The sequence below is a fragment of the Monodelphis domestica genome, chromosome 5 (assembly GCF_027887165.1).
Source record: "Monodelphis domestica isolate mMonDom1 chromosome 5, mMonDom1.pri, whole genome shotgun sequence".
Classification (NCBI taxonomy): Eukaryota; Metazoa; Chordata; class Mammalia; order Didelphimorphia; family Didelphidae; genus Monodelphis; species Monodelphis domestica.
The window spans coordinates 262,630,782-262,656,754 of NC_077231.1; the positions used below are offsets into that span (position 1 = coordinate 262,630,782).

General features: G+C 33.9%; 1 protein-coding gene across 8 annotated transcripts in view; it reads right to left on the reverse strand.

The window, feature by feature from the left end:
- Positions 1-905: 905 nt before the first annotated feature.
- The window catches only part of ARMC3 (armadillo repeat containing 3), a 128,393-nt gene continuing 103,325 nt past the window's right edge, over positions 906-25,973 (reverse strand). For 5 of the 8 annotated variants that reach the window (XM_007504871.3, XM_016426349.2, XM_056800122.1 and 2 more), the window contains 3 exons: positions 9,483-9,671; positions 4,870-5,032; positions 906-1,796 (listed from right to left, as the gene is read on the reverse strand). In XM_007504871.3, coding sequence (XP_007504933.2) covers positions 1,587-1,796; positions 4,870-5,032; positions 9,483-9,671 — 562 coding nt within the window. In that variant the 3' untranslated portion in view covers positions 906-1,586. Of the gene's footprint in view, positions 1,797-4,869; positions 5,033-9,482; positions 9,672-10,976; positions 11,112-25,973 lie in introns of those variants that run through there. The other 3 variants (XR_008912426.1, XR_001625184.2, XM_016426355.2) reach the window with 2 other exon arrangements.

A 25,973-nucleotide genomic window follows, 5' to 3' on the forward strand; every position in this document is an offset into this window, starting at 1 on the left:
AATCTACCATCTTCTGTTATCTTATTTTAAAATGTGTGTACTGTTACATATGTTTTTGATTCTGTAAGTATTTTGAGAGTTGAGAGATCTCATAATATACTTCTGTACAATATCATTTTATGTGTTGTAGTTTATATACATTTCTTGCACATTTATATATGTATATTACTCATATACACATAAATTTATCATGCTTACTTGGTGTTAATCATGACATTAATGATGGATTTTGGTACAAACATTTAAATGTAATCCAGGTAATTTAATGGGACTTGAAATTTATGGTAAAAAATGTAGAGAAAGCTCAGAGAGAAGAATCAAACTGACATGTGGACAGGTAAAGTAGGATGAACATTAATATAATGGTCTTTAAGAGGTCAAATTTGAACCCAGGACCTCCTGTCTGTAGGTCTGGCTTTCAATCTACTGAGTTACCTAGCTACCCCACCCTTTAACTTAAAAAAAAAAAAAACACCTTACCTTCTGCTTTGATATTGACTTCAAGGCAGAAGAGTGATAAGGGCTAGGGCTATTGGAGGTAAGTTATTTGTCCAGGTTTAAAGAGCTAGGAAGTGTCAGAGGTCAGATATGAATCCAGGACCTTCTGCCCCAATCCATTGAGCAACCTAGCTACCCCTTCCCCTTTAATCTTTAATTAATAGAAACAGCAAGACTTTTTATTCATAGAATTCTTAGGGTTGATTACTAATATGATTCAAAATGTGTGACTACATCTTAATATATCAGTTAAAACTATATCTGCTTCTTATTTTCCCCTTTAAACAAACACCAAATAATCTCTCAAGTTATATTACATTCTTATTTCTCATACTTTTCATAAGAACTTAGAAATTTGGTAATTAAATATGCCTTGTTCATCAGTGGCAAAGTAAATTAGAAAACTGTTTTTGTAATCAAAGAAATTTTATTTCTAAGCTAATAGAGTTATAACAATGAAAACTTATTTTCTGAAAACAATAACAATTTCAGTACATTGAATAATTTTCAACGATGTTCATAGTAGCTAGCCTCTTCAAATGAATAATTGTTTCTTAGAAAGAAAACACCATAAAATAAACCCTACAAGATGAAACCATAGTGAAATAATAATAAATGATTGTGAGCCAAATATCATCAGAAAAACAACTAGATTGACTTAACCCAAAGTGTTTGTTTGTGAGGTACTTTGGGCACAAAATAGTAGCAATATTAAGGATGCTTAATGAGGCATTATTATACTAGATACAATGGCTGAAATCACTTGGATGAGAATACAGAACGATAGAGATTTTTCTGGAAAACAAATCAGTGAGCTAGGTTAAATGATAACAAAACAAATAATTTAGAGAACAGAGTTAAAGAAACAGAAAACAGCATGCAAAGATAATGAATTCTTGGCTAAGGTTTTCTAATTCAAAGTACAAAATAAAGGTGAATTCGATTCCTTAATATTCTGAGTGCAGAGAAAAATGAGAAAAATTATTTTTCTTTAAGGAAACAAAGAAGAAAACTATAATATTTATGTTTCCTGGGAAATGTGTATTAAACATCTAAGAAATAATTTTGTTATGTGAACAATTTTTGAATTAAAGAAATCTATAGTGCTCTGCCTCTCTACTTTTTATCTTCATCAGACTACCAGGTTCATACATTAGGTCGACAATAAATTTTTCAGGAGGAGGTAATAGTCCAGTTATGCCTCGATTTCTTTCATTAATTAATTTAACTTCATTCCAAGCTCTGTTGTATTCTCCTCGGATTAAAGTGGCACCGATCCCAACCTTGTCAGCTAAAGCCTGTGAAAGAAAATTGCCAAAAAATAAGGATGTGGGAGAGAGATCATTAGTTGTTAGAGTAAAAAAAACAAAAAACAAATAGCCCACTGAATTGATATTGGCAAAATAGTTACTTCAAGGAATCAGTGAGGAGAAGAGCTAAAAAATGGAGTTAAGAATCCAGAAACAGGTGGATTTGAGGCTAATTTCCATGATGCCTTGCAAAGTTCTATAGGACAAAAATATCTTGTAGTTTTTGCATGCAAATGACCATGTACAAACAAGATAGACACAAGTAGATAATGAGATAAAATGGACAAAGGGAAATTGGAAAAGGCTTCTTGTAGAAGGAGAGATTTTATCCAGGACATGAAGGAAGACAGAAAAAGAGGCAAGGAGGGAGAAGATTCTAGGAATGGGAGCAGCAATGAAAATGTGCAGTGTCTGGCAATAGAGAGTCTTGTGGAAGTTGCAACCTAGAGGTCTATGTCATTGGAGCAAAAAGTATATAGATAGGACTAAGAAGGCTAGGAAGAATAGGAAGGGGCCAGGTGAGCTTTAAATTATAAGCACAAGATTTTGTATTTGATTGTAAAGGTGATTAGGGAGTCGCTCGATTTTATTAAAAGGGTAACAATCCGATTCCTGGCTAACATTTTGATCCAATCATTCCCTGCCTGAACACCTTCTGGTTCCTTGGAAGCTAACCTGTCCAAATCCCACTCTGGGTAGTCTGAACCAAAGAGTATTGAAAGATCATAACCTTCGAATGTTAAGTTAGTTTTTTAAGGCTACATATTTTTATGTTACATATAGTCATGAGTTGGAAATTCTAAAGGGCAGAGATGGCATATTTTGTTTAGCTTAGTCAAGGAAATGACAAAACAGTTAGGCTAAACGGGTAGCACCCCAAATTTGAACAGCAATTTTCTTGATTCCTTGCAAAATTCTAAAGGTGGCCAATGTAAGTAAACATTAAAAATCAGTTTTATGAATATAATAAAAAAATTTTAATGCCTCAAAGGTAGCTAAATTCTCTCCTATTAGGTTACAAATGTTATTATTTACAGAACAGTGGACTAATCAGTAGCATGAAAATGATGGGAAAATATCAGTGTGTTTTAGTGAACATAGCTCCAGTGTCATAGCCAGGGAGATCTGGGTCCAGTTTTTTCCTCTTGACCCATACTGGCTTTGAGATCCTGAGGGATTTCTAGGCAGTTTTTCTAGAAATAAATTGCAGAGATGGTGGTGACCCACTTAATTAGAGGAAAGTTCTCTTTCATCAATGAAGTCACAGGTCCAGTCCTTATCCCTGTCCTGTGTAGCCTCCACCACGTCCCTTCCCCATATATTTTTCTTCCCTGAAGATCACATAAATCCTACTCCAGCCTTTTTCTCTGAAAGACACCAGCACTGTCAACAAAAGTGTCATTGAACACAATCTGATTTTTCTTTGATAGGAAAAGGAAAGTTAAAATAGCAACAGCTGCTTTCTAAGACCAAAGGATTGCTAATTATTGCTCTGCTTCTCTCCAGCTGCTTCCCATTTCCCTCTTTCCTTTTCTCCCTCCTACATCTTCCACACACGTATGTGCTTATTGCTTTCTTCCCCATCTAGCCCAATCCCCACATTTGACAATTAAGGCCCAAAATCATAAGTAGGAAGCACGAGGGGATGTTTTGAATCTGGGCCCTCTGAATCAGAGCTCTTTCAATGACCCAGGCTGCCTTCTAAGTTCTTGTCTAGTTCTAACACATCCTTAGGCAAATCCCTTCTCTTTGGGAAGTCTCAGTTTCCTTCTCTGTAAAATGAGAGGGTTAGACAAGACAATTACTAGGAATCCTAAATTCTAAATCCAATCTGTGAGTTCCTAAGTAGGAAAAGTACCTTCTAATTACTGAACTAATCATCCCACTCTTTTCCCCATTCATTGTCTACCCTTTTTTCCCACACAATTATGTTCCAAGTAGCATTTCCATTCCAGGGAGAAAGTAATCATTGATGAAAGGGAGAAATTCTAACAAGCTTTCCTAATTGCAGTAACTCTGGATAAAATAGTGCTTTTTAGTAAACATCTAAAAGAGGGATTGCAGAGAGCAGTTGGGGACCAAGATCCAAATGATTGCATAGTTCCCCAACACCCAAATGTTAGAATGAAACATCAAGAAACAAAGTCAAGGAAATGAATGTGAGTAAGCAAAGTAATTAAAACCTTTCTTAGGAAAAATGATCTGTACTTCCTTTTTTTATTTTATCAGAGTAAGAGAATTGAAGTATTTTCTTTATTTGTATTTTTTAAAAGGTACTAAGCATTTATAAGAGAAGTATAGGAACCTGAGCTTGGAAGAAAATACTTTTGTGGGTAAATTAATAATAAGGTATTTCCCTTTAAAATATGAAACTGGGCTCAGAGTAGACTTGAATCAGTTTCAGAACATTTCACAAAACCTTGCTTTCACACAGCTACAGGTCTTCACAGCCACAATTACTAGGGCAACTTTGAAGGGAACCCCCCCCCCCAGACACACACCCTCTTTGTCTTAATTAACTTTCCAACTGAAGCAAAGGCTGATTTTAGTGCCTAAATTATCCAGATAATTGCCAGACCCTTCACCTCAGTTTGTGCTGAATAGCTGAGACCATAAAATGAGTAAGATTAAATGATTGTGTTGGAGAGGCAAGGTAGAGAAGTAGCGGGAATGTTCTCTTTTTCAGGGATTAGGGAAGTGGAGGGGTGTTGAGTTTTTAAGAGAGAACAAGGGCCACTTTAGTTTGCCCCAAAGAAACTAGAAAAGAGCTTCTGATGGGGACCACATGGAATGGTTCAAGACAACCAAGAATGAACTGCTCAGGTTACAAGCAGATGTCCAGGCCACTTGTGCAAAGATCTGTAGTTTAGCCACAAGCAACAGGAATGGAAGGAAGTGTGTTTGCTTCCTGTAGAGTTGTGTGAAAGATTTCAGCACACAACATTGTCATTTGCTTTGGCTTGGGTAACAGTAAAGCCAAAGCTACTCTGCTTGGAGCTTGCCATTTATTTGTTCATCCTCTTTTCTCAGACAGTGGCATGAGTTAGGTATCTCAACACACCTTGAAAAGCAGAGCTCGGTGATAGAAGGTTCCTTTCTTGATACATCCGATAGGTACGACATTGGATTTTAGTTTATATTGTACTTCACTCAAGTGATGTTCCCACTTGAATTCATGCATCAGCTCTTGTGAAACTGGACCACCCATCTTTCCTGACACAAACCTTTAAGTGGAAAGAAAATAAATCGGTCTTAGAGACTTTATTGATATCCTTCATGGCATAATTACACATGTACAAATGGAAATATTTTACATAAGAATTTCCTTATTATCTTTGTTCACTTACATTGAGTAGGCTTAACATTAATTAATGCAACCATTCAATACCTGCAGGCCATTTAAACACACCACAATTCTAGTTATTTCACTAAATGTGAAAAAGCATTTTGAAAATGAAGAATCATTTCTCAAATGTTAGAACCCAAGATAAAAATCAGTCTCACATGATCATTGGTAGGATTTTAAATGAATTAAAGAGCACATAGTTAAACATTTTGATTATGACAATTATTCCTTAACATCATTTTAAAACTAAATGCTTTTTAAACTATAATCCTGGACTTGAGACAAAGTAGAGGCATTTCTCCAGAGATTGGCCAAATATTTTTCACACACACACACACACACACATATGCATTTATCTGAGAACCTCAGCTTTGAGCGCACACAGAAAGGGTCAACCTCGTAGACTTCTCAATAATGGCATGTTTTTATATCAACCCAGGGAAAACTGGTAAACATCTGAAACTGGTTCTCATTTAGTTATCTGGTAAAGTTCTCTTTTGGGGGGTTCCCTGCAAGAGAGCAAGGCTAACAAGAGCATTAAACCAAAACCATTTATTAAAAGACATGTAAAAATAGAAGAGGTTGGTATTGGAGTCTGGTTAGCAAAAGAATAGTTATGGTCCTAAAAATGAATGGGATCAACTATCTCATGTGACTCCTAGGAATGGACCTGGTTTCAACTGACTTCTTCTTTACTAGAGTATGTTATTTTCACTTCAAGTTTGCATTACTATGGAATCAGTTCGCTCCTTGCCTTTATCCCAGAAGCTGAAGGAGTTTTGAAATGTGCCTCCTTTCTCTAATTTTGTTTATGTAGCAAAGGAGTTCATTATTCTTAAAATGCATAATAGAAAAAATATATAAATCCATCTGTGGTTCTCCTCCCCCCACCCCTGTCCCCAGTGATTAATTTATGATTTGCTCAATCAAATAAGCCTGTATTAAGTACAACTTTTATTCTAGGCTCTAATTGGATACTAGGAAAACAATCTCAGTCCTCAAGGAACCTCTGTTCTACTAGATAAGATAATAGATAAATAAATGAAAGATTATATACACAGTAACTTTATTCCTCTGTAAAATGAAAGAATGGGTCAAAATAGTTGTTCTGGGATCTTGTAGCTCTACTTATTTAAAAATCTATGAAACTGGTTTTCCATTTTACTCCACTTCAACTCAACCTCAGTATTTCAGTTAAGAATTGAATGAGTCTTCCTCTGTAAGACTGGGCAAGTCAGGAGCCTCTACAGAAATCAGAGTTAGCCTAGATTCTCCCCTTCTAAGACCCCTTCTAATTCTAACATGATGCTTCAATGTCTTCTTTGTGGGGGTAGCATTGTTTTCAAGCCCTTTTTCATCCTTCCCCCAAATCATTAGATTCATTTCACAGTTGTACCCTTTACTCTCAAATAACTGGGGCTCTTGGATGTTAGATGTTCAGACATGACTCCTTGATGGCTCTTTCATCTGTTACCTCCTTTTGATCACCCTAGCTACCATCCTAGTTCAGGACTTACTCAGTACCTCACACAATGTCTATTGAAGATGCTTTCTAATTAATCTCTTGCCTCAAGTCTCTTCCTTCGCCAATCCACATTCATAGTTGTTCAAGTGATATTCTAAAACAGGTATTGGAACAAGTCACTCCTTTCATTAAATTCTGATTATTCCTGTTACCCTCAGATGAAAAGCAAACTCCACTTCAGGTTCATCATACATTATTCCTTTTTCTACATATACATTATTCCTGCAAGGAAACCAGTGGAGCAAAGGCAGAAGTCAGAGTCTTCCTGAGAAGACTCCCCTTTCCTCTGTTGAAAGGAATACTTGGGAAAATGTGAACTAGTAATAGAATCCATGGATCCAGATTTTCATACACATGTGCAAACCACAGTTTGGCTCTATAGATCCTAGGCATTATTGACAATGTTTGTTCCATCTACAAAAATTACTAGTTTGAACAAAAGAGAAAGGAGCTGAAAAGCCCTTTAATTGAAGTTGATTTCTTCTTAGTGAAAAAAAAAAAGACACAATTTCCTATATTCCCATTCTTTACATGTCCCCTAGCTGAGCGTACCATAAGGCTAGCATTGAGTAAGTGCAAGAATCAAGGAAGCAGGAGAAATTCCTATTTAAAGAAATGTATATGTGTACATTGATGTCTTAATGGGATGAATAGGATATTTCAATTCTATATTTTTAAATTTTTTTATTTATTTGAATTACCTTAGTAACAATGAACGCTCTTTTTCATTTTGGGCCAAACTAGGTGATTTACCACCTTTGTCTATGCAGCCATCATATCTAGACTTGAATATCAACTCCTTTCCACTTGGAGTTAATGTAAATAAGGCCCTTTGGAGCTGGCATCTGGGGAAGAAGTCAGCAGCCCTTTCTTTGGTTGGTGTCAGTCACAATTGTTTCGTCCTTTTCTATAAGTATTAATTTCATACAATTTCCAATTCAAAATTTTAACCTCTCCATTAGTGGAATCAAATCAAGATCTCTAACAAAAGCATTGAAACAGAAATGCTGTAGCTAACAAACCCATAGATGCCTTCACAGCAAAAATACCTATTTTAATAACCTTGAAATATCATTGGAAATCTAGAACTAACAAAAGAAATGCTAGGGGATGCTTAATGCTTTACAAAAGGACTTGACTTTAGAAAATATTTCATGTGGTTCATTTAAGCAGAGACCTATGTATATAAAAACAAATTATAATGTGATTTACAAAATATTTTTATAACATTTTCCAGGTCTCTTTTCAGTGGATAGAGGAATATATGTGTGCAGTGTTTAACTAGGAAGAAAGACACTTTTGGGAAGAGGGAAGGAGGTCTCTTCCAGCTATTAGCTTTAATTGCAGATGGAAATGTGACAATGAACAGAATTTCAATAATTGCCCAAGTTCTGAGATTGTTCCCAAGGTAGATTAAGTTCAGGTCAGAGTTAGACAGGAGTTTCCTGGGGAGAAACACTTCTGTTTGGGCAGAAATGGTTCACGTAAGGGAATACAGTGAGTTGAATATATTTACACTATTTTTTTCTCATTGCATTTAATTGGGAAAATTATTGCAATACAAATACATTTCTTATTTTTTGAAAAATTTATTTAGTCAATTTAGAACATTATTATAAGAATTTATTATATATATTATAAGAATCATATTCTTTCCCTCCCTCCCCTCCCCTCACCCTTCCTGTAGACGATGCACAATTCCACTGGGTTTTACATGTGTCTTTGATCAGAACCTATTTTCATGTTGTTAATGTTTGTACTAGAGTGATCATTTAGAATCTACATCCCAATCATATCCCCATCAATCCATGTAATAAAACAAATTTTTTCAATGTTTCTACCCCCACAGTTTTTCCTCTGAAAGTGGATAGTGTTCTTTCTCGTAAATCCCTCCAAGTTGTTCAGGATTACTGCATTGCCACTAATGGAGAAGTCCATTACATTCAATTGTACCACAGTGTATCAGTCTCTGTGTATAATGTTCTCCTGGTTCTGCTCCTTGCACTCTGCATCACTTCCTGGAGGTTGTTCCAGTTCACATGGAATTCCTCCAGTTTATTATTTCTTTGAGCACAATAGTATTCCATCACCAACATATACCACAATTTGTTCAGCCATTCTCCAATTGAAGGGCATCCCCTCATTTTCCAATTTTTTTGCTACCACAAAGAGTGCAGCTATGAATATTTTTGTACAAGTCTTTTTCCTTATTATCTCTTTGGGGTACAAACCCAGCAGTGCTATGGCTGGATCAAAGGGCAGATAGTCTTTTATCACCCTTTGGGCATAGTTCCAAATTGCCCTCCAGAATGGTTGGATCAATTCACAACTCAACCAGCAATGAATTAATATCCCAACTTCGCCACATTCCCTCCAGCATTCATTATTTTCCTTTGCTGCCATGTTAGCCAATCTGCTAGGTGTGAAGTGGTACCGCAGAGTTGTTTTGATTTGCATCTCTCTGAGTATAAGAGATTTAGAGCACTTTTTCTTGTGCTTATTAATCATTTTGATTTCTTTATCTGAAAATTGCCTATTTATGTCCCTTGCCTATTTATCAATTGGAGAATGGCTTGATTTTTTTGTACAATTGATTTAGCTCTTTATAAATTTGAGTAATTAGACCTTTGTCAGAGGTTTTTGTTATGAAGATTTTTCCCCCAATTTGTTGCTTCCCTTCTAATTTTGGTTGCATTGGTTTTGTTTGTACAAAAACTTTTTAACTTAATGTAATCAAAATTACTTATTTTACATTTTGTGATTTTTTTCTAATACAAATACATTAAAAAAAAATACAACTTACTTTGCAAGTGCCTCAATCTGCTCCATCAGGTCAGTAATAGGCAGGACTGTTTTGGATACCTCGGAGATATAGTTCAAAAACTCTTGGTCAGTTGGTGGGCACCATTCTTTCTCAGCAACCAATTCTACTTTGGTAGGTTGTATTTCCTCTTCCTCTTTTTTTTCTTCTTCTTTTTTTCCCTTTCCCTTTCTTTGGGGCAAAAATAAATTGTATTCAGATCAGCTAATGTTCATTCAATGTCTATAATGTGTGTGAGGCTGTGTGACTAAAATATGAGAATTTTCTTGGTCCCTATCCTTAGGAAGCTTACAGATTAGTAGGAAAATCAAAATGCAATCAGATCTTCCCAAAATTTAGGAGATAAATCTAAATTAAATGAAGTGTAGAATTAAGGAAAAAATCCTTAACAGTAAAATGAAGTAACATATTTCAAGTCTCAGCTTTCAAAATTATAAAATTGCTTCTCTGTAGTCTATATTCTGGAATAGAATAAAAAGTTTGAAAAATTATCATCATATATAGGACTTCTACGTTGCATTGTCTCCTGGTAATTCTTCTAGGCACCTAGACTAGTAATAAGTCATATTCAGTTTCACTTGTGAGGAATTCTAGAAGCATTTTACTCAGTGTTGGCTGGAAAGGAGAGCTCTGGATTTTAATTTCGGAGAATGACCTGAGGGGTATGTTCTTTGGATAGCCACAGATGATATTGAAGAAATGTTAGAAAGATTCCTTCTGCCCTAAATGCTTCCAATATCTTTATGTCTCTGATGTCTTGAATGGCATCTTTGGTAATTTATATAGTCTTATATGCCCTTCTGCCGAAATACTAATATTATGAAGGTGATACACAAAATATTATCTATCACTTTCATCTTAATATAAATGAGTTCATCAAACCCTTCCCCATTGACAGCTGGTTGAAGTAGGTAGGGGTGTTGATGAACAGAGTAGGGTGGAGACAGAGGTCCAAAGTATAAAATACAATGAGTAAGGAAGACAGACTTGCATATGTGGTTTTGACTAGTCAAGGTTGCATTGGATGCCTTAAGCCATGAACACTAAAGGGCACTAAAAAGATGATGGGAAGACAGATGAAGAAAGATTTCATTGACTTCACAGTTTTGACCAGGATCAGAATTGTTTATTCTTAGCTTTAAAAATTTATTCTTTGCTTATTTAGGGTTCTGACTATGCATAACGAAAGTATTCTAAAACATAAAGATTAATTAAATAGTAACCAATGTTAATAAAATACATGAATGCCTCATTTCCTAAAGTGATGTATTCTTAAAAGTAATAAATCACTTTCCCTCACATGTCAGTTCACATTATGGTTAGGTTCTAATCCTACTAGCTCTTTATGTGACCTTGAAGTGATTATTTCATCTCTCTCAGCTCCAGGTTACTATGCATGCTTGACTGGGTCATTTCTAAGTTGCTCTTCCAGGTTTCAAATCCTGTGGTTCTAATTTTTAGAGATTCTTAGTTTACCTTTTCTGATTGATCTTCAGGTAACAGTTGTTCCCAACTTTCTGGCTTTCAGCTGACCTTCACCCTAAGCTCTCTGTCATACAGTTGAAGGATTGCTAAATTCATGCAGTAGCGGAGCTCAAGATTTAAAGAAATCTGTAATTAATATTTTGGTAATTCAAGAATACTTTAATAACTAAAGTGATCATACAAATTGAAATTGTTTTGTAAACTAATGATTTTTGTGTGTATATATATTTTCAAAAAATGAACTATAATATTTAAATTGTTTTAAATTTAGAACAGAAGGTCTTAATTTTTTTTTTTTGGTGCCATGGACACATTTGGCAGCCTGATAAAGCCTATAGATTCCTTCTTAGAATGTTTTTTGTTTGCTTGTTTTGGGGACTTTGGGGCCTACATTCACAATTGAAGGGAATATTCAATTTCAATTAGAGAAGATTGTAATTGCCTGCCCCCTTCCAAGCTCCCAGCCTCCCTTGAAATCTACTTGTGGACTCCTTGCATGTCCATCTTCTAATTGATTTCTCTGGCTCCCTCCTCACTTCAATCTATCCTCTATACAGATGCTGGTGATTTTTCTATAGCTCAAATGTAACTGTGACACAGACCTTTTCCATATTCCCAACTTAAAAATTTCCAGTGGTTTCCTCTATTACTTCTAGGATCAAATATAAAGTTCATTGCTTGACATTTAAAGAAAGCTTTTCATTACTTGGCCTATTCTTACAGTTCTAGTCTCATTACACATACACACATGTATATATATATATGTATAAATATAACATACATATGATGTATGATCTATATGATCCAAACACACTGTACTACTTACTTTTTCTCACACACAAGGCTTCTTTTCTCTCCTCTGAACTTTCCTAGGCTGGTTTGGGGATTAATAATCATGCAGTCTATAACTATACTCACAGCTACAATGTATAAAATAGACACTGAAATATTAGCTTAATCAGTGAGAAAAAATGCTATATTGAGAGTGAAGAAATTTTATTTCACTGGAGGCCAATGATCCACAAAAAATAATCAGGTTATATAGGCAAACAATTTAAAAATATATAGAAGAATATTCCATTAATATGCTTTTTTTAAAAAGCAGGAACACATAAATATAAGACAAAATTTTTAAATTTCAAATTTATGTGATTATATTATAGAACTTATAAATATCACTTTTCTAACAGATAAATTTTAAGGAAAATTAGAAGGGATAATTTATATAATTGACTTATAGACATCTATACAGTTTAAGTGAGAACAATTCTCAATTCATTGCCTGTAGAAATAGGAAAGGAATATGTAGTCCAAAAATCTGCACTTCAGAGAGACGTGAATCATTTTGAGGCAAAATCTTCTCATTAGAATTCATAAATTTGAATCTCCTATAACTATAAATAAAAGCATTACTACTGGGTTAGTTTCCAAAGCTAGCCATTCAATTACATCAATAATGACTTTATTACTAAAAATAGGTATCACTTTTAAAATGTTAAAAATCTTATGTTTTAAATGGATTTCTCAGGAAGGAATCAATCTATAATTAAAGAATATTGTCCCTTTGTCCTGTGAAGGAAATAAAGACATATAAGTTGGAAAAAAGATAGTAATGCATTATATGATATTAAAATTATATGATATCAAAAGAATGGTACTAGTAAGTTAAGTTCTCTAAGAGTTGAGAAGATTAGGTGACATTTCTAATGGGTCTTCTTGAGGAAGGACTAATGGAAGAGATGAGATCTGAACTGAGCCTCAGAGGTGGGTAGAATTGAATAGGTAGAGAAGGGGAGAACGGTCATATGTAAACATGCATATAGGAAAGCTCATGAAATGTTTCAGGACAGGTATTGGGATGGAGGGTGGATATAGGACTACAGTAGACATAGGATGGAAGATAGGTTGGAAAGAAGGTGGACAATGAATGGCACTGAATGCTAGATTAAGGACTTTAGACTATTGTATTGTCTAGGGGTTCTTAAAATGGCTATCATTAACTTGTTTTAAAAATGTTCAGATAACTATATTTCAGTATAAAGGGTTTCATTTGTAATCCTATGCACTTATTTTATGCATTTAAAATATTATTTTGATAAGGGCTCATAGGCTTCACTAGACTACGCCAAAGTGAGTCACGTATAAAAAGGCCAAGACTCCCTACTCAGAAATCTTTGAAGGTTTCTGAGCAAGTCTGTGGCATGATTTACAAAGTATTTCAGTAAGATTAATTTTTCAGGGCAGTTGAGTGAGGGAAGAGTGTATAAGCTACAAGTCTAGCCAGGAGGCTACTTAAATACTCTCATATATAAAAGTAAGAAGGGCTTGAGTAATGAGGGTAACAACTGGCAAAGACAATATTTGATAGATTCTAGAGATGATGTCAAGGAAAAATATAAAGAACATGGTGGTTGATTGCATGTGAAAAGCAAGAGAAAAGAGAATTGAGGGAGAAGACTCCATTCTGGGTAATGGTATAGCACTGACAGAAACAGGGAGACCAGGAAGGAAAGTGGTTTTGATTATTTCAATTTTGGGCATGTTGAATTTGAGTAGGATATCCAGGGGGAAATGAACAGTAAACATTTAGAAACATGGAAAGGAAGCTTGTGAGGAAATCCAGAATTAGAGATAAAAGACCAGAAGTTCTCTAAATAGAGAGGATGATTAAAACCATAGTAGAAAAGTTTCTTAATAAATAGAGAATATGTAGAAAAAAAGACTATCAACTAACAAAGTCTTGAGAAATTCACACATTTTGCTGAGCAGGAGGGGAGGGACCAGTTGAGGAACCTGCCATTCTCTTACTTTGTTAAATTTCTCATTGTTAAGTTACCTCTATCCATCAGAAGAGAAATATAACACTGTGGTGGCAGCATTAGTTTGCAATTTTTATCTGGAGCAAGAAGCCAAAGAAAAGATCTGCAAAACACTTGAAAAGCTGAACTTTGAAGCAAAAACATCCAAACTGAATACTGGAGCTGACTTGGTCTGGTCTGGTGGCATTGGCAATATGCTGGAGAATATGTGAATGAAAGTAAATAGAAATAGACATATTGTTTTAGGAGTATACAAAAACTACCAGATCCAATGGAAGATATGAATCATACTTTCTTAATGTGGATCTGAAAGATGGCCCCAAGGCAAGCTACAGTAATGAGTTTAGGACACTCCTTAACAAGAGGAGAGAGACAGATGGACAGACAGACAGAAGACAAAGAGAGACTTCAGATTTGGAATGCAAACTTATTTGTAAAGTATCATGGAGAGGGGATAGGAGAAGATTATAAACATGCCTTAAATAACAACAAACATCAATGGAAGACAAGTCTGAAAAATGAAAATGAAACCCCAAAGAGCCACATCTTCTCAGAAGCATTTATGGATGATATTGGCAGAGCAACAATTAGATATCAAGTGGAAGTAATGAGTCATTGTTTCTTCCACAAAGAAAATATGGATCTCACATCATATACCAAGATAAATTCAAAATGGGTAAATGACAAGTATAAAGAATGAAGGATCTCTAGATGCTCCTGTTTGTAGATCATAATACTGTCCCAATTATACCCAAATCTAGACTCTTTAACAAAACCTCCTTAATGAGATTAGTGATTATTTAAAAGAGACCAGTCTAACAATCTATTTAAGAAAAACTTAATCATTGAAAATACTTCTTGTCCAGAACATGACTGATGTTAGTCATTTGACAGTTGGATCCAGTACATTGTGTATATTAGTAACATACAGTGCTTTAAGGTTTGCAAAGTGCTTTATAAATATATATATATATATATATATATGCATATATATATTCTTATTTCATCCTCATAACAATCATGTGAAATAGATGTTCTCCCCATTTTATAGATGAGGAAACTGAGGTTGAGAAGTTAAATGATTTGTATAGGATAACATTACTAGTGGTTGAGATGAGAATTGTACATGGACTTCCTTCTCCAAAGTAAATAATCTTCTATACTGTACCATGTTGTACACGAGGGACCTTGAATAGGGCCCAGAAATGAATAGGATATGTATAGTGCTTTACAATGAAAGTATATTACATTTAGAAAATTGTACAATACTTATTTTCATTTTTTTGTCTTTAAATTTTTCTTTTTACACTTTGAGTTCTGAGCTGCCTTCTCCTTTTGCTCCCAACCTTGTACTAGAGAAAGCCAACATTTGACCCAGATATGTACATGAAGCCATATATGTATACTTCCATATATCAGTTCTTTCTCTGGAGGTGGATAATATTTTCTCTCAAAAATACTTTGTAATTGATTTAAATATTCATATTATTCAGAATAACTTAGACATGCAAAGTTACTCTTTCAACAATATTGTTACTGTGTGCATTGTTTGCTTGTTTCACTCTCCATTATTTCTTGCAAGTGTTTCTTTGTTTTTCTTTTTTATCTTAAATGCTTTTCAATTGCATATAGAAATAATTTTTAAACCCTTACCTTTTGTTTTATAATCAATACTGTATATTTGTCCAAGAAGAGCAGGAATGACTAAGCAATGAGGGTTAAGTGAATTGCCCAGGGTCTCACTGGCAAGAAGTATCTGAGGTCAGATTTGAACCTAGGATCTCCTGTCTTTAGACCTGGCTTTCAATTCACTGAGCCCCCACATAGAAATAATTTTTTAACAATTATTATCTAACATTTTTCTATTCAGATTATTATTGTCCTCTCCTCCCTCCCCAAGGTACTAAATAGTCTGATATAGGTTATACCAGTGTTGTCAAGTAATATATTTCTATATTCCTCATGCCATGAAAGAATACGTGTATTGCACATATAATAAAAAACTCATGAAGGAAATGAAGAAAACTGGTATGCTTTGATCTACCATCAGATTCCAACAATTCCTTTTCTTGGCTTTGGATACCATTTTTCATCATGTGTCTCTTGGGGTTATCTTGGAACCTTGCTTTACTGATAACAATTTAGTCTTTCACAGATGATCATCATATAACATTTCTGTTGCTGTATATGGTGTTCTTCTGGTTCTACGCACTTCACTCTGCATCAGTTCATATAAGTCTTTCCAGGTTTTTTAAAACTCATCCTCCTTGTCCTTTCTTATGGCACTAATAGTATTCCACTACAACCATATACCACAACTTGTTCAGCCATTCTCCATTTGATAGACATATCCCTTCCAATAATTGGTTTTTTTTTTGTCCAAATTAGCCAATCTGATAGCTGTGAAGTGGTATCTCAGAGTTATTTTAATTTGCATTTCTCTAATCAATATGATTTGGAGCATTTTTTTATATAATTTCTTCACCTGAGAAGCCTGTTCATATAATTTGACCATCTATCAACTGGGGCATGCTTTGCAATTTTGTAAAGTCGAGTCAGTTCTCTATATATTTGAGAAATTAGACCTTTGTCAGAGATATTAGCTATAAAGGTTTTTTCCTCTCCAATTTTTATTGGGAAAACTTAGTGTCATTGGTTTTGTATATAACCTTTTAAATTTAATGTAATAAATATCCCTACATTTCTCATAATGTTCCCTATTTCTTGTTTGTTCATAAATTCTTCTCTTATACATAGGTCTGAGAGAGAAACTATTCCATGTTCCCATAATTTGTTTATGGCACCATCTTTTATTTTTTAGATCAAATATTCATTGTGACTTAATGTTGGTATATGGCATGAGATTTTGGTCTATGCCTGGTTTCTGCCATACTGTTTTCCTTTTCTGAGTAGTTTCTGTAAAATTTAAATTTTCCCCCCAAAAGATGGTATCTTTGGGTTTATCAAACAACTAGGTTACTATGGTAATGAACATTGGGTCCACTACATTTCTTAGCCAGTACCAGATTGTTTTGATGACTACCACTTTATAAAACAGTTTGATATACGGTATGGTTAGGTCAACTTTCTTCACATTTTTTCATTAATTCCCTTGACATTATTGACCTTTTGTTTTTTGAAATAAATTTTTTTTTTAGCTCTGAAGTAATTTTTGGGTAAAACTGGTGTGATACTGACTAGGTATATTAACTTATATAGGATTATAATTTTAATTGGTTTGGTCTACTAATAAGCAATTGATGTTTTTCTAGTTGTTTAGGTCTGACTTTATTTCCATGAAAGATGTTTTGCAATAGTATTCATATAGTTGCTGGACCTCCAGGTATTTTATGTTTGCAGCTATTTTAAATAGAATTAATGGTTCTATCTCTTGTTGTTGGACATTGTTGTTGGCAAATAGAAATGCTGATAATTTGTCTGGGTTTATTTTATATCCCACAACTTTGCTAAATTTTTAAATTGTATTTAAATTAGTTTTTTGGTTGATTATCTGGGGTTCTCTATACCATCATATCATCTGCAAAAAAAAAGGCAATTTTGTTTTCTTATTGCATATTCTAATTCCTTCAATTTCTTTTTCTTCTCTAAATGTTATTGCTAGCATTTCTAGTACAATAAAAATAGTGATAATTTGCTTCACCTGTGACCTTTTTGGGAAAAGTTCTAGCTTATTCTCATTTCAGATTATGCATGTTCATGGTTTTAGATGCTGTCATTTATCATTTAAAGAAAAGCTCCATTTGTTTTACTGTTTTCAATTTTTTTTTAATAGGGAATGGGTGTTGTATTTTGTCAAAAGTATTTTTTGCATCTATTGAGATAATTTTATGAATTTTATTGATTTTGTTATTTATATAGTCAATTATACTGATAACTTTCTTAAAATTGAATCATCCTTGCATTCCTAATATAAAACCCTGCTCATCATGTTGTAAGATGCTGGCGATATATTGCTTTAATCTCCTTGCTAAAGTTTTATTTTAATTTTTTTTGCATCAATATTCATTAGGGAGAATTGCCTGTGGGTTTTTCTCTCTGTTTTTGTTCTTCCTAGTTTAGGTGTCAGTACCATAGTTGTATCATAAAAGGAATTAAAAGAATTCCTTCTTCACCTTTATTTCCAGATAGTCTATATAGCATTTGAGTTAATTGTTCTTTGAGTGTTTGGTAGAATTCACTTGTGAATCCATTTGACTCTGGGGATTTTTTCCCTAAGTTAATTCATTGGTAGCTTGTTCAATTTATTTTTTCTGTGATGGGCTTGTTTAATCTGGGTAATATATATTTTTGTAAATTTTTACCCATTTCATTTAGATTTTCAGATTTATTGGCATATAGTTGGGCAAAATAACTTCTAATGTTGCCTTAATTTCTTTATTAGTTGTGATTTTACCTTTTTCTTTTTTTAATATTGGTAATTTCATTTTCTTTTTCTTTGTTAAATAAAATTTAAAATTTCCCCATAAAACAAGCTCCTTGTCCTATTAGTTAAATAGTTTTCTTTCAATTTTAGTAGTCTTTCCTTTGGTTTTCAGATTTTTAATTTGGTGTTTGAGATTTTAAATTTGTTGTTTTAGTTTTTTTTTTTAGTTGCATGCCTAATTCATTGATCTACTTTTTATTTTATTGTCATCTTTTAGAGAGATAAATTTGCTCTTAAGAACCACTTTGGCTACATCCCATGAATTTTAATATGTTGTTTCCTCATCATCATTCTTTTTAATGAAATTGTCGACTTTTAAAATTGTCCTTTAGGATAAGATTATTTAGTTTCCAATTAATTTTTAGGCTTTCTGCTGTTCTTTGTTGAATGTAATTTTCACTGCATTATGGACTGAAAAAGGATACATTTAATATTTCCACTTATATGTAGTAGTGAAGTTTTTATGCCCTATTATATGGTCAGTTTTATGAAGGTTTCATGTAATGCTGAGAAAATATGAGAAAAAGTTTTTCCTACTGTCTATCACATCAAACTTCTCTAAAATTCTATAAATTTCTCATTTTTTTGTTGTTGGATTTATCTACTTTGGATAGGGGGAAGGCTGAAGGCTCCCCACTAATGAAGTACTACTGTCTATTTCCTCCTATAACATGCCAATTTTTCTTTAGGAATTTGGGTGCTTTACCTTTTGGTGGATGTATGTTTACTATTGATATTGCCTCATTGTCTATGATGCCTTTAACAAGCTATAATTTCCTTATTTCTTTTGAGTAGATTTTTACTTTTGCTTTCTCAGAGATCATGATTGATAACCTAGTTTGTTTGTTTGCTTTCACTTTAGCTGAGCCATAGAGGATTCTGTTTAGCTTCTTACTTTTACTTTGTGTGTGTCTCCATATTCAAATATTTCTTTGTAGATAATATATTGTGGAATTTTGATTTTTAGTCTCTGCTCTCCTGTTTTACTGGCGAGTTCACAGTTATGATTACTAATTGTGTGTTTCCCTCTGTGAAGATTGGCTTTGGCTCTCCCCTAATTGTAACAATGAAGGTACTTAGCTCTTCCCTGATTGTGAAGATTTAAATTGTAACTCATGTCTATTTTTTTAATGCCTATATGTGTAAACACCTGCTTAAAAGTTAATCATGGAGACCTGCCTATTTTTTGATTCAATCACAAAAAGTGCAAACACGGTATGTAAAAGTTAAGTATGAAGATCTGCCCATTTACATTTAATCACAGTGCAAATATCCCACTTAATCATGAAGTGGGAGGTCTGTGACCCATGTGTGTGACAGTGGGTAAAGAATCAAAATCGACTGCCTTTCTTCTGGGCAGTCCTAGATCAGGGTGTCAGCTGTGATTGGTAGACATGGAATTAGTGGTAGTGATGCAAGAGAATATGTCTTTAAAAGAGTTCAACTTGGAACTGGTATTCTTAGAGTGGAGTACAACTTAGACCTCCACTTCAGCTGGATGCAATTCTTCATGCTTTCAAGTTGAGGCTGGTGAAGAGGGGCAGAAGGATCTGCTGACTGGACTAACACATGGTGAGTGAAAAAGCTGATTCTTAACTGCTGGTTTTCTCTGAAGAGACTGGCCTCAGGAAAGACCTATCCTCTTAAAAAACTACCTGGTTCCTTGGCTTTGCTGAGGCCAGCTGAAACTAATTCTCCCTGTCTGAAGGGGCCAGGAGTAAATTACTTACTGCTCAGGCTATATATCTTACCTTATCCTCTCTCTGATTTCTTGCTTCACTCTTTCTATATTTTGTAAATAAAATATCTTTGGAATTAATTAAATTCCTGGTGACAATACCGTTAAAATATAAAATCCAACCCTTTTAAAAACAAATCCCCTTTCCCCCTTATACCTCCATCTTATTTTTTCATTAAAAAATCAACCTGATCATCATTTCTTACAGTAGTATTCTATCACAATCATATACCCCTATGTATCCAGCCATTCCCCAGTTGGTGGACATTCTCTCAATTTCCAGTTCTTTGTCATCATAAAGAAAACTGCTACAAATGTTTTAGATCATATAGGTTCTTTTCATTTTCCCCTGATCACCTCAGGAAACACTAATAATGATATTGCTGGGTCAGAATGTATACACAATTTTGTAACTCTTTGTGTATAATTCCAGTCCAAAATGGTTGTCAGTTCATAGTTCCACTAATAGTTGATTAGTGTCATCATTTTATCACATTCCCTGCAACATTTGTCATTTGCCCTTTCTGTAATGTTAGCTAATCTGATAGATGTGAGGTTACCTGGAAGTTGTTTTAATGTGCATTGCTCTAACCAATAATTATTAAATCATTTCCTCAAATGACTCTATATAGCTTTGGTTTCTTCTTCCCAAAATTGCCTGTTTATATCTTTTGACCATTTATTAGTTGGTGAGTGATTCATATTCTTATGAATTTGACAAAGTTCTCTATACATTTGAGAAATGAGGCCTCTGAGAAATTATAAATTTTCTCCAATTTTCTGTTTTCTTTCTAATTTTGGCTAATGGATTTTATTTGTAGAAACCCTTTTAAAGTTAATAAAATAAAATTTTATTTTATATCTCATAATGCCCTCTATCTCATTTATTCATAAATTCTTCTCCTATCCATAAATCTGATAGATAATATATATGTTCCATATTCTTCTAGCTTGCTTATGTTATTTTCCTTTATAGGTAGATCATATATCTATTTTTACATTTTCTTAGTAAATGGTGTAACATATCATTCTATACCTAGTTTCTGCCAGACCACTTTCCAGTATTTCCAATAAATTTTTATAGAAATAGTGAGTTTTTATCCCCTGAGCTTAAGTCTTCACATTTATCAACACAAGGTTATTATAATAATTTACTAAGGTGTATTATATATTTATTCTAGTCCAGTGATTCACCATTCTCTTTCTTAGCCATTACCATATAGTTTTGATAATTACCACCATATAATACAGTTTACTATCTGGTACTGCTACATTTTTTTACTCCTTTTATATTCTTGATTTTTTATTCTTCCAAATTATTTTTTCTCAGCTCAATCAATATGATAGTTTAATTGGGAAGGAACTGAATAAGTAGATATAAGTAGATTTAGATAGAATGCTTATTTTTATATTTGACTTCGTCACCAATGAACAATCAATATTTCTGCAATTATTTAAATCTGACCTTATTTGTATAAAAGCATTTTATTATTATGCTCATATAATTCCTGGGTTTGTCTTGGCAGGTATGCTTCCAGGTATTTTATAAATCATCATTTTAAATGAAATATATTTTACTATCTCTTGGCAAGGCTTTTTTAGTAATATACAGAAATGCTGGTGGTTTTTATGGGTTTATTTTATGTCCTGCTACTTTACTAAAACTATTAAACTAACTTTTTAGTTGAATTTCTAGTCTTTTCCAAGTATACCATCGTATCACCTGCAAAAGGAGATAATTTTATTATCTCATTACCCATTCTGATTCCATCAATTTCTTTTTTTTCCCTTATAGCTACTGCTAGCATTTCTAGTACAATATTGAAAAAATTTTGGTGATAATGAGCATCCTTCATTTCACTCCTGGTCCTATTGGGAAGGCTTCCAGCTTTAGTCCCATTACCAATGTTTGATTGTGTAGATGCTTATCATTTTCAGGAAAAATCCATTCATACCTATGCTTTTTTGTTTTTTTATAGGAAGATGTTTGAGGGTTTTTTTGGTCAAAAATTTTTTCTGCATCTACTGATAAAATGATATGATTTTGTTGTTTTGTTATTGATGTATTCAATTATGTTAATAGACTTCCATATATTAAACCTGCCTTGCATTCATGCTATGAATCCTACTTGGTCACAATGCATAATCTTTATATTATTGCAGTTGTCTAGTTGGAATTTTTTAAAAAGATTTTTCCATCATATTCATTAGTGAAATTGTTCTAGAATTTTCTTTGTATTTAAGGTATCAGCACAATATTTGTTTCAGAAAAGTAGTTTGGTAGGATTCCATCTTTGCCTATTATACTAAATAATTTATTATAAATTCATTTGGTCTGTATGCCTTTTTCTTATGAAACTCACTTGTGGCTTGTTCATTTTCTTTTTCTAAAATAGATTTATTTAGATATTCTATTTCCTCCTCTGTTAGTAGTAATAAAATCCTTAAGAGTTACAAATGCCATTTTCCTGTAAAAGATGTAAACGGCTTATCTTTATTAAATCCTTTATAATTAGTCTTTGGTTTTTACCTCTATTGTTTCTCTGAGTTCTTGTACATCATATTTTCTGTTCAGTTCTTGTCTTTTCACTGAATACCTAAAAGTCATTTAATTCATTAAATATGCATTCCCCCTCTCCCTGTAGGATTTTATATTCAGCTTTCCTGGGCAGGTTATTGTTGGTTGCAAATCCAATTCCTTTGTTCTTTTGAATATCAGATTCCATTCCTACCAGTCTTTTGATATAGAAGCTCCTAAATATATGGTTTTGTAGATTTATAAATTGTTTCTTTCTAGTTGCTTGTAACGGTAGCTTTGAAACTTAGCTATAATGTTTCTGTGAATTTTCATTCAGGGATTTCTTTCAAGTGATTGGTGGATTTTTTCAACTTCTATTTTATCCTCTAGTTCTAAAGCTTCAGAGAAATTTTTCTTATTAACTTTTTGAAGTACAGTGTCTACACTATTTTTTGGATCATAACTTTCAGGTAGTCATTCAATTCTCATATTATGTCTCCTTGGTCTATTTTCCAGATCAATTGTTTTTTTTCTAATGAGATATTTCATGTTCTCTTGCATTTTTTCATTCTTTTGATTTTGTTTCAGTACTTTTGTTCTATTATAAAGTTATTACCTTCTCTAATTTTTAAGGAGTTATTTCCTCAGTAAGTTTTTAGATCCCTTTTTCTAATTGGTTGACTTTTTCATACTTTTCTTGCATTACTCATTTCTTTTCCCAATTTTCTCAACTTCTCTTATTTTAAAAGCTCCTTTTTGTTCTTTTTCCTTATGCCTTCTTTTATTTTTTAACTATATGTATAAATTATTTAAAATTGTTGTTTTCTGACCTTTTGCAATCCATATTCATTCCCATCTCTTTTCCTTCCCTTTCCCCAGACGATAAATAGTCCAATATAGTTTTTTTTCTAGCATTGTCATGCAATATAACTTTCCATATTCCTTGTATCATGAAAGAAGACATATATTGCACATTCAAGAAAAAAAAAAAGGTTCTTTGAACCTTTACAAGTAGCTGTTTTTATTTCATTGTCTTCTGAGTTTGAAACCTGATCATCACTCTGTAGTAGCTATCTATGGTTGGATTCTTTCTCTGTTATTCATTCATTTTTTTAAATGGCTCATTTCTTGACTGTTAACTTTGTTAGGGTCAGATTTTGCTCATGGAATGGGGTGAGGATAATGTCTTATGCTGCAAGTTTTTCATTCTGTCATTTTCTGAGCTCTATATGGTGATCTTTCACTTTTTGATTCTTTCAGTGTTCTATAGTTCAAGGCCAGGTGTAATCACTGCTCCTCATGCTTACTTCTTGGTCTTCTCCTCCCTTGAGCCACAAGCCATATGCTTAGCACCACTGCTTTTGTTCCCTATGGCCCCTCCAATGACCACAAGTCTCACTCCACCAGGGATTCTGTTCCCCTGTGAGTGACCATAACCAAAAGGTCCCCCTCCCTTCTCTATAACTGCACTCATTGGCATATGCTTGTTCTTCCTTACCTATAGCCACAGTCGAGGACTGCATTTGGTTAGCATACCTCAGCATTGCATTCAGAGCCAAGAGAGCGCTCCTTAATATTCACCTAATTTGTTGCCTTATTCCAACATTTTCTGTGGTATGAAAGTTTCTGAAGCTAAGACTTCCTGAAGACAGAGCTACACAAAGAGCTTGCTGGTTTTTTTTACTCAAATGGTATCTGCCTCTTTAGAGGTATCTGCATTTCCCTCCAGGTGGACCACCACCCTAGGAGGACAGATCTTTCCTAACATCCTTTCAAGATGTCTTAGACTAGATGATTGCTTTACTCTAACACTTCTGGCAGTTTAAAATTCATTTTGAGGTGTTAGTTATTTGTAGAGGTATTTCCTGCCATCTTCTATGATTCTTCTTCCAACTTTCTTTTAGTCATCCTAGGTGGCCCCTGGTTAAATATTCATCTTTTCAGCAAATATGCTTCCTGGGCCTCTTTTTGTAAACATTTTAGAACCCGATAAAGGGCAGTGGAGTAGGCACAATTAAGTTGCAGCATTTTCCCAATGATTATCTATGTTGAAGCATAAAAGTATAAAAGATACAGTTGAAGAATGGCTTGACTTAAAAAAAAAAGAGAGAGGAGTTAGTCATTTGACACAAGATTACACAGATGGGTAGGTAGCTTGAGTGTTAACAATGATTCCCACAAAATGTGAAAAAGGCTGAGGGTGAATTTTTAGGGAAATATCATGAATACCCTGAGTATGACGTATAGAAGAATATGGGAAAGAATTCTCTAAAGTGAGAAGGCATGGCTGGGTTGTGATTTGTACCAATGAAGAGAAATATCCACATATCAATGACAATAACAGATCCACTGAAATAAAAGTAAAATCTGCTTCATTTTCAAAGTACTCATATGCCATTCATTTAATTCATTTTATAATTTTTCATGGCATTATATTAAAAAAAAAGGTACCTGCACAAGTATAGGCTAGAGATCTGGTTTAGCAGCAACTAATTTGAACAAAATTTGAGAGTTTTAGTTTATGATGAGATCATGAGTCACCATTAAGACATAGTTTTCAAAAATGCAGATGCGAATTTAGATTGCAGTGGACAGAATTATAGCGTCCATAGAAAAGAATAATAATGATCTTTCTGTGTCATTATAAGAGGGACATCAACAAACTGAAGCATAAACAGAAGAGAATGGCTAGGATGGTATAAAGACCTGAAACCATGACTTCTGAGGAATAATAAAAGGAACTATGGAAATTTAACAGGAAGAAGACAAGAAGTTAGCATGATAGCTTGGTAAATCACATGACTGAAAGGTCAGGAGTTAGCCATTCACTGGCTACTGAAAATGAGAGTGATAGGTTACAAAGAATTTTAAGGACCATCATATGGAATAAGATTAAATATATTCTGTTGTTGCTCAGGAGGGTAGATCTGAGGTGGGGGAACTGGTGGAAATTAAACTGTTGGAAATTATAAGGGGATAGATTTGACTTGATATAAGGAAGACCTCTTTAGCAATTAGTGCTCTCTATTCATTGGAGGCAGCTAGGTGATTCAGTGGGTAGAGTGCTAAACCTGGAGCCAGAATGACCTGAAATTATATCTGACCTCAGACATTTACTAGCTGTGCCCTGACTCTGGGCAAGTCACTTAACCTCTGTTTGCCTTAATCCACTGGAGAAGAAAATGGCAACCTACTCAAGTATCTTTGCCAGGAAAACCCCGTATCAGGACACAAAGAGTCAGACACAACTGAACACAAATTCATTGTACATTTTTGCAGATTTAGGTAGTACTGTATAGTGTAAAGATGAACTCAGAATCAGAGAAGTATATATCAACTTAAAAAAGTACAAGTTAGGGGGCAGCTGGGTTGCTCAGTGGATTAAGAGCCACGCCCAGAGATGGGAGACCCTAGATTCAAATATGACCTCAGACATTTCCTAGCTGTGTGACCCTGGGCAAGTCACTTA